The sequence below is a fragment of the Sander vitreus genome, chromosome 8, assembly GCF_031162955.1.
Source record: "Sander vitreus isolate 19-12246 chromosome 8, sanVit1, whole genome shotgun sequence".
Taxonomy (NCBI): domain Eukaryota; kingdom Metazoa; phylum Chordata; class Actinopteri; order Perciformes; family Percidae; genus Sander; species Sander vitreus.
Genome location: NC_135862.1, coordinates 15,388,234 through 15,397,813, shown reverse-complemented (window position 1 = coordinate 15,397,813; position 9,580 = coordinate 15,388,234). Strand labels below are relative to the sequence as shown.

Here is a 9,580-nt window from a genome sequence, read left to right as displayed (position 1 = left end):
AGAATGCCTGTAGAATGACCAAAACTAGCTCTACGTTGACTTTTCGCCCAGCTGCTGAATTGAAACCGATCCGCGTGTCCACGTGTTTGTGTCATTTCCATGTAATTTGCATATGTAAACCGGCCTCGCCTATCGCGCCGCAGCTGCACCGAAAGAAGAAGCCGATTTGTCAGTCGGGGCTTTTGAGGAGCAAATGGAAAGGCAGGTCCCCGCTAATCCCGCCCTCCCAGACACGTTGCCTTGGGAGAAGCAACACGGGCCGATTGCTGGATGTAACGTAACTGTCTCCGCACCATACAGTCTATGCTCCACACTCACATAGCGCACGTCCAACACATCAGCTGCTCTACTCTCGACCCGGCAGTCCTGCTGGATTTAACGCTGAACAACCAGCCGCTCCATCCTGGGAAGGTACGTACCCTCTCTGATCCACATCTCAGTCATCCGGACAAACATCGCTGATTATCTTTGTGTGTGTGGAGGTTAAATTTAATTAATAATAAAAAATAAAAAAAAATCCACAGAAATTTGGCCCATACATGCAAACATGTTATTACATACTAACGTGACAGATAAAGGTGTGACAATGATCATTAGTTCTGTTTCTTGTTTTTTTACAACCTAAAAGTGCCTGCTGCCAAATATACTATGAATGATGAGGAAGTCTATTGTGTCTGTTACCCAACTGATTCGAAACCTGCATTAGGCTATAGGCGGATACATCGGATCATTTATTTCATCATTTATTTTCTCTTAGGGAAAGATGGCGGTGTTTGATCTCTGGATGGGAATTATTCTCATATAATTAAGGTTCATCGCCGTTGTTTTAAACCAGAATGTAAATGTGTGTAGGTGCCCAACCTACACAGGTAGACAGAGAGATGGATATCATAAAGGATATCTGCTATCGGTGTATTTTATCAAAGGAATGTCTGTTCCATAAAAGCAAATTGAAGTAGAAGCTTTTATCAGTAAGCAATTAGAATTTTTGTCTGTTGGACTGCAGGACTGTGTGGTGTATGTGGTGACTATTTGAACAAGTGTGGTATGTGCATGCTGTTTAATGACAAAGTTCAATCAAACTAATAAGGAATCATATGGATGTGTACTGTAATATTTATTTTCTAAGAAACTGACAAGTGGTTGATCTTTCCCTGGTATTGTGTTGGTGTGGAGTCTTTTTATAGAAAAGTACAACATGTGACTGAGAAGATGATTGTATTATAAGATGTATGCAAGGATATATTAAGATATACTATGGGATATGTAATACACCGTCATATTCCACAAACGTTTAATTATGGACGTTTTGCACTTGCACAGATGAGTTTTAATTAGATAAACATGTTCTTTCTTGATCAAGATTAAGTTAAATATATTACGATTAGATTTAATTTAATATGCAGTAGAGTAATTATACATATATAGGCCTAGCATAGGGAGTTATGAATTTAGTTAGACATATTTTAACTTTGTGTGTTGTGTAGTGTTACAATTTTTAAAGAACCATCTGGAATTGAATATTAAAACAGAAGAAGTTACATATTAGTTTAATCAAATCTTTGATGCTCGACATCTTGATACGGTGTAATTCTAAGCTCTCTATATTTGGATATGAAATACACTCAACATTTTATTACAGCTGTTCCCCCTGTTGTGTGGTTGCAACTGTGGCCTCAAAGGAGCAATATTATAAGCTGCAATCGGAAACATCTGAATAGCTAGTAAATCTCTGCTCCACCCTCCTCTGTAACAATAAGATCAGAAGGTAGTCGTCCTGTGACAAAGACCTAGGGAGCAATTAACTCTCCTACCCTCAAATTTCACCGGAGACAGACATGCCAGGCGTTAACCACTCAAAACACCAAAAATAATCTCTGTGCTGAAAATGCTGTTTTATATATTAATCACTGAGGAAACATGTTAGAGAGATCTAAACCCATTTAACACGTGACAAGAGCATTTGATCAGAGGAGTTTTTATTCACGAGGCACTCTTCAACACAAACAAACATTGCCAGTCCCTCATTTTGTAAGACACTGGCCGTCATGGTGGAAGACCCTTGCCCCCCTTTGAATAAACAGGCAAACAATGTTTATGAATGATTGTGGTGGTAGCCGATAGGGCCTGAATGGGGAAAAATACTCAAGCTGGCGAATTGTTAAATGTATATTGTATGTATTTGTTCTTGTCTTGATGTGGAATTTATTTAAAAAAAATAAAAAATAATATTTGAGCGCCTGAGGGCTTCACAGAATCATTGTTGACACTAGAATTTTTGGTGTTTGCTTTTGATGGTGGCTAGTCTGTGTTTTACTAGCTCAGGTGTTGCATCTGTAAAACAAACAGGTCATTGTGGTCTCAACAACTGAGGTCTCACTGCCACCATCTGCTCAGAGTGCTCAAGCAGACATGAATAAAGGCACAGGCACACCTTTATTCATGTCTGCTTGGTTGGAGGTACAGGTTTTTGTTTTTTTTAATTATTCAGAATAACCTGCAGTGTTTACCCAAGGACGCTGCATATATTTAAGTTGTTACATGGCTTGAATTAGTCACTTTTTAGCTCCAGTTTTTCATCTTCATCACTGCTGCTTGTTATGCTTTTCTGTATTGTTGAAATTATAGTAACCATGACATTTCTGTCTGTCAGGTCAGTGATGGTCAGTGCTAGTTAGAGCCTGCAGCCGAGGATGTCTGCTACAGATTCGGACAACTCCATTGACTGGCTGGCTAGTGACAATGAGGACGATGAGTGCGAACAAGAGTTTGACTGTATCGGAAAGCACAGCCAGACAGAGGCTCCTTCTTCCCCCAGCAACCCACCACACCTGGGCACGTCTGACAGCAGCTGCCGCCAGAGCAGCGAGGTGAAATGGGGTGACAGTAACTGGAGCGAGGTCAGGGAGGCCTCCAGTCGGGGATTTCCCCATGGCTGCACTGAGACATGGGTCAGTGCCATTGGACTGTGTAAAACACAACAAGGAGACAAACCAAATGGCAAAAACACTCAGCAAGCACTGAAGAGGCCTCACAGCTCCACTGAGGAGATGTGCAAGGAACGGCAGCTCATTTCCAATGTGTCAGAGAAAAACCGAATTTTCAGCAGAAAGGTGAGCACCTCTGACTTATGTCTGTTTCCCACAAGAGGTGCTGACAATGTCAGCAAAACTAGAGCATGCACTATCACCTAGATTGACTCCCCTCCCCTGCTGGTTTTACAGTCTCATTTATCATATTATCCCTGTAAAGATGACCCTGTAACTGTAAGCAGAATAAGTCTTGCTTTTCTGAAGAACTAGAGTCATAATTCAAATTCAGTCAATCAGCAGAACAGTAGGGAGAGTTCAGGGATTATCTTAATCATGTTCAGCAACTTTTATATTAAAATGAACAGCAGTTTTTGGAGTCAGTTGATATCCCTTACAAATGAATCTATTTTTGTTTTCAGTGCATGGAGCTACAGTGCTACATTCATCCACTGTCATCTATCTTGAATGGCCTCCGTTCAGGCAGATACAGAGAACGTAAGTCGCTCATTTAATAATATCTTCTGTTTTTGTCTTTTGTCTTTTATCTTTTTCATTATGTCTCTGTCTGTCTGTCTCTGCTCCTGTCCTTGTTTCTCAGAGAAAACATAACAATAGACTGGATAGACAACACACCACTCTTTTTTGGAATATGTGTCCCTGAGATTTGAGAGTGAGATATCTGAAACATGCATTGTTGTAGGGTTATCAAGTAACCACAACTATTTCCTGTGTGCCCGTGTGTGTCTATCTTATATAATGGAGCTCATTTTGGATCAAGCTTCAACCTTTAAACACATTTAAGTGTTATTTTTTTGCCAGTTGAGAGCATTGTCACGCATCAGACCTCTTGTAAATTAGCTGTCTCCAGTAAGGCAGCTGCTGTTTGTGAGTTTTCTGATAGGCATTATAAGGGCTCTGGAAGATAGCGCAATTTTCAGACAGGCTCTGAAAACGGCTTCATTTTGGATCTTTGTGTGACCCAACACTTCCAGGCCACAGAGGCGGGGAGTCTGTTCCCCCACACACACATTTCACACAATCCATCTGCTCCACAGACTCAGTCCTGCTGTCAACACAGTTCATGTGGCTCATGGTACAACTTATTCTTTTCCAGGACTCAGCAGTTTCCAGGAGAGTGTGGCCATGGACAGGATTCAGAGGATCATGGGTGTCCTGCAGAACCCCTGCATGGGGTAAGTGTCCTCAGCGTGACCCACATACTGTTATGCATGAAACAATGAGCTCTATCATCTTATAATATTCAGTATATCTCTTGTATGTTTTTGTAGCTACAAACACATTTTGAGACATGTGCTTCATCTGTGCAAGTGTGTTACTTTTTCTGACATCTGACCAGAATCACAACTACAATACACTCAATCCAACATACTAGAAATGGTGCTTGCTGTCTGTCGGTCAAAGTGGTCCACAACATGTCTGTGACACATGGTTCACAGCAGGTTGCCCTGCGAGGAGCCGCTACCCCCACACATTCAGGATACATTTACTGCAGAGATGGCTGGCTCTCACTGTAGCTGGGCATCTTGTTAAAAATGTATCAGGCTCCACTGTCGGAGCAGCACACTTGTGTCTGCTTGATTAGCTCTCCACTGGCCAGACGGTATAATGGAGTATGTTATCACCTCTTTAACAGAGAGAGTCTTTGTCCCTCAATACGATCATTTGAAATGTTTTGATGTTTTACATTTGTTTTACATCATAAAATAGCAAATGATGGCCATTCTCACGCTCTTTAGCATCTGATTTTGTATACTTAAGCACAAGGTAATATTAAAATCAATATCTCCACATCAATAAGGATATATTCTGACTTTGCTTGACAGACAACTTTACATGTGTAAAGCACAACCTTCCATAACAAAGTTAGATATTTTATAATTTTAGTTTCCTTTTAAATAAATTATTTTGACTAGGCTTCACTATATAGCCTAACTATATTAATCTGTTGTTTAATTTCTCTGAATTTATTAATTTAGTCTAGAAAATCTCAGAAAGTAGTGAAAAGTCCAATGTGACATCTTAATTGCTTGCTTTGTTCCACCAACGAACAGGATTTAATTTACAATCATAAAAAACAGATTACATTTGAGAAATTTCTGTTTACCAAACAATAAAACAAGCATTTTAATTGGACAACAAAATGCTTCGGAATAATAGCACATTATGATAATTTCAACACGATATGATTACACTGGAATTATATAAATGAAATAGCAATATGATTTATAGACTGGAATTATATAAATGAAATAGCAGCGCCATGTACCACCTTCCTCTTATATATATATATATATATGTATATATATATATATATGTATATGTATATATATATATATATATATATATATATATATATATATATCCTCTTTCAATTTAAAGCAGCTCTGCTGGTACCTGTAAAGCATCAAGGTATACTGCTATAAGAATAATGTGCTGCTGAGTTTGGCACAGACTAATTGGAGAGCTCACCCACCAGCTGCTGTCCTCATATGGGAGACAAAGAGTGGGTGTGGCAGCCTCCCTGCAGACAGCTGGGACCGAGGCTGGATGGTGGACTAAACCCCTCCCTCCTTCCCGGGCCTGCTCTGTGTTGCCAGCTGGCAGCCCTTGCAGCAACACAATGGTAGATAGGATCAAAGTGACTTTTTTTAGCAGTTACTGTTGCGAATAATCTTTCACATAAATTGAACATGCCCTGAATGGAGTATAGCAGGAAGGTCCTGATCATATGACACTGGCTAATCCCAACCCACCATCTGGTTTTGACGGGTGGGAGTTAATAATGGGGCGCTGCGCTCTGCTGCCCACCTCCAACGCAAACTGCGTCACCACGATTAGTTTATTTTCACAATGACGCTGTTGGAAAGCGTTGTGGCTTTGGTGTTTTATATTTAGAGGCAAGTGGAGCCATTATACATCAGGCCACGTGTGAGCTCAGAACATGTGAGAAATGTACTTAAGACAATCCCCGCCCTCACGCACGCACGCACACACACACACACACACACACACACACACACACACACACACACACACACACACACACACACACACACACAGAGTACAGGCTTTGCTAAGTGAGTGAAGTGTTCATCCGCTGTTCAAGATTGCCTATTTCCTGTGTGAGCTTGATGGAGAGATACGATTTCAGAGAAGAAGTTGGCAAGATTATTGCTAGATTACTCAGAGTCATGCATGATTAAATAGTAAATATCTCTCCTGTTTCTTTCTCTCCTTCCTTCCTTTTTTCAGGGAGAAATACATTAATATCATTCTTAAAATGGAGGAAATGCTGAAGAGCTGGTTCCCTAATGTAAAACTCAGAGACCAACTCACTGTCACCCAGACAGAGGAAGCTGTTCCTTCCAAGAAACCGAAGGTAAAGTTGTACAAAAGCAGACATGTTGTGTAAGAGCTTTGGTTAGAGAAGGCTTGCTGCCAAGAACATATGGTGACGATGCAGTAAAAGAGGGACAAACATATCTATTACTATTTAATCACAGCTATTTTTACTGAGGTATTACTGCAGTCTCAGGTTCGCTAAAAACAATGACAGAGGAGAAAAGGTAATTTTGGAGGAGTGTTCCTAAGGGGATAAGAACGGTCAGAATACTCTGGAACATTTCTTTGCATTTAATTGGTTAGGATTTATTTCTGTGGCTAATCATGACACACCCTCAAATGAATTTGTACATGTACAATTTTTTATTTCAAACCACAACAAAGCTGTTTTGCACTTTGTAAATGGTCATACTGTTTGCTAAGGCAACACTGTAACTTTAAAACTGATATTATCAATATTTTTTATATTAACAATGAATAAAATTACTATTTATAATGTTACAAAATGTGTGAATGACAAATAATTATCACCCCATTCTGCTTCTGCTACTGCTTGTGCTCTACATGCATCTGTTTTCAGTGCCAAAGCTCTGATAAACCCAGTGTACACTACCTGCCCAGCACTAAACAGCCGACAGATTAATTTAGCAAGTAGCTAGAGAACATACAGTGTATAGTGGAACAGTTAACCGCGAAAGAGCCAGATCTTCAAATCAATGCTCATTTTGCTCTGCATCTACTGAATGCATAAATTGGCAAGTATTTGCTAACAGATTAGCTATTTTATTAGGTGATGATATATGTTGTGTTTTTGTAGTGCTCCCAAAAAAAACAATTATTGCAGGTTTTAAAGCCACAATGTGAAGAATCGTTATATGATTATAAAATCTTTCATATTTCTTTTCTGATGGCACATTTTGTTTATAGAAAAATAAGAAAATCCCAGTGTAAATTGGTGCATGTTATGTGTTGCTTTCATCCAATTTATCTTAGTGGTCCTGGGTTAGATACTACCACTGGGTCCGCCAAAGTTGGGAATTTTCAAACCCTTCTTATAGTGGCTTTAAAAGAGCTTTTATACAGTTGTTATTATTATACAGTGTATATGTTTTTTTATATGCATATTTATGTGTTTTGTCCCTGATTAATAAGCTACTAAACAATTTAAATTAAACTGCGTTTCCTTCTTTCCCAACAGCTATCTCCAGTGACCAACACTGCAGTCATGAGCCCCGTCACTGTCAGAGATCCTCCAGCCGGCGTCAAAACCCTGAGAGTCACCGACCTCACTCCTCCCGGAGCCTACTCCGCCAGTAACCTGAAGTGGCTCCACACGTCACCCATCTGCTCCCCCATAGCAGAGCAGGCCCAGACTGGCTCCAGGCACCTGCTGTCACCCAGAGACCTAACGCAGGACAACGCTGTGTCCTCCAGCACAGACAGCCGCACTAAGACAGACTCGGTCGAGCCCAGAGGCCCTCCGCCGGGCAAAATCAACGCACCCTGTCTAGAGAGGCTCCTTAAGTCCACAGAAAGCATCATCACCCGCAAGAAGATTGGGGGTTTGACGGACAGCAACTGGTCCTAGTCCACATAGACGGCTGGGCGTCCAGCTGTAAGCACCTCACAGCCCAGCCTTTCCCACCCTGCCGGGAGCCCGTCAGTTCGCTTATCCCATTCCAGCCTTCAGGGGAGACGGCAGCCTTCAAAAGGGACGTCACAGATTCCACTTTAATGTGGAAGGAGTGTTGACAAACATGTTGTACTCTCTGTATGGGAATGTGCCCTCTCTAACATGACGTGTCTGCTTTAGTTCCCTTTTGTTGACCTATCTTTGTTTTTGTCTGCACTCTTGAATAGCGTGTGTGAGAGTGGGAAGGATAGATTTCACATGCCAAGATCACCTGAGCTAGTGATTTCATAACTGAACTGTTCCTACTGGCTTGTAGATGCAATAATACAATTTGAGTATCTGTGAAACCGCCATTATGCCTGAAAGGGAAAGCATTACATGAGCAGTTTGTGCTGGAAGGGATTTTTTTTTCAGATATCCAGACATGTCAGTGGTCTACATATTGTTGTGCTGAAAATATGGGTAAAATGTAATGTTATTTTCTCCCCCCGACCACCCCATGACTCCACTCTTAAGTTTATTGATGTGACTGTTACTCATTTGTATACTTTATAAATAAGTCTTTTGGTACAACTGTTCTACCTCAGTGGGCACCACGTCACAGTTAGTGAGTAGGAATGTGAACGCTAAGCTCAAAGTCTGGACACCTCACCAGATCTGCAGTGAGCCAAACGGCCTCTGACAGCGAGGTCTGTAGTACGAGTCGTTCCGCTTATACAAACGGAAGGATGCTCTCTCCATGGCGATGCTCTCGTGGCCTGACTGGTGCCATTGTAAAGAATGTCAACTGCAGATTTCTTTTTCAAGTCTCCCAGTAGAAGGCAAACAGTGCCTGTAACGTCAAGCTGTGCCTGTAAGCCGGTTTGATAAAGAGAGAGAACCGTTCAGAATACCTGCTCCTTTGTGGGATGTACAAATCAGGAATTCTCACTCTCTTGCCATTTTCCTGTATCGAGTAAATTATTCAGATCTTGACAACTACTTTCTGTGGTGGAGTAGAACAATTTTTTTTATTTTGCCACAGAACTGGACAGTATGTTAGACCAGCAGAGAGTGACAAGGTATTTCTCTGTGTAAATCTTACAGGAAGGTTGTCGATTTACCCTGAAAAGTGGCCTTTATAGTGTGAAATTTTATACTTTCAAAATAAATGTGGTAATATTTGTTTGATGCAAAATGGCTACCAACTGTTTTTTGTGTGAATTTTTTTAATACAGATTGGTAGAAGTTACCTTAAATGCAGAGAATCAGCAATTGTTCATGGGTTTGAGCTTTAACACCGTATGTACACTTTAACATGCCTGTTGACAAACCAGACAGCAGAGTAACTATGCGAGCTGCCTACAATCTATTACCTTGCCTACACCTACCTATTGCCTACAACTAATTGATAATATATATATACGAGCACCATTTTCAGTAAAAAACACAGAAAAGCCTTTGCACATGTCAGGAAAAGGCAATGAGCTGGCTGCTGCAGAAACTGAGAAGATCATGACTGTGCTTTATTTCCTTTAAGTGGCAGTTAAATGCACTTTTTTTAAGTTCTGTG

At 40.7% G+C, this 9,580-nt stretch overlaps 1 protein-coding gene across 1 annotated transcript; it reads left to right on the top strand.

The window, feature by feature from the left end:
• The first annotated feature begins 252 nt into the window (after positions 1-252).
• On the top strand, positions 253-9,215 carry ciartb (circadian associated repressor of transcription b). The gene is made up of 6 exons (XM_078257028.1): positions 253-411; positions 2,654-3,113; positions 3,452-3,527; positions 4,147-4,225; positions 6,306-6,432; positions 7,594-9,215. The coding sequence occupies exons 2-6, from the start codon at positions 2,694-2,696 to the stop codon at positions 7,981-7,983; spliced, it is 1,092 nt and encodes a 363-aa protein (XP_078113154.1). The 5' UTR covers positions 253-411; positions 2,654-2,693; the 3' UTR covers positions 7,984-9,215.
• The last annotated feature ends 365 nt before the right edge of the window (positions 9,216-9,580 follow it).

Bases quoted from the DNA above. Each gene is read 5' to 3' on its own strand.
- ciartb (XM_078257028.1), top strand. From the start codon at position 2,694: ATGTCTGCTACAGATTCGGACAACTCCATTGACTGGCTGGCTAGTGAC. The intron at 3,114-3,451 runs GTGAGCACCTCT...TTTTGTTTTCAG, and splicing joins ACCGAATTTTCAGCAGAAAG to TGCATGGAGCTACAGTGCTA. The intron at 6,433-7,593 runs GTAAAGTTGTAC...CTTTCCCAACAG, and splicing joins TTCCTTCCAAGAAACCGAAG to CTATCTCCAGTGACCAACAC.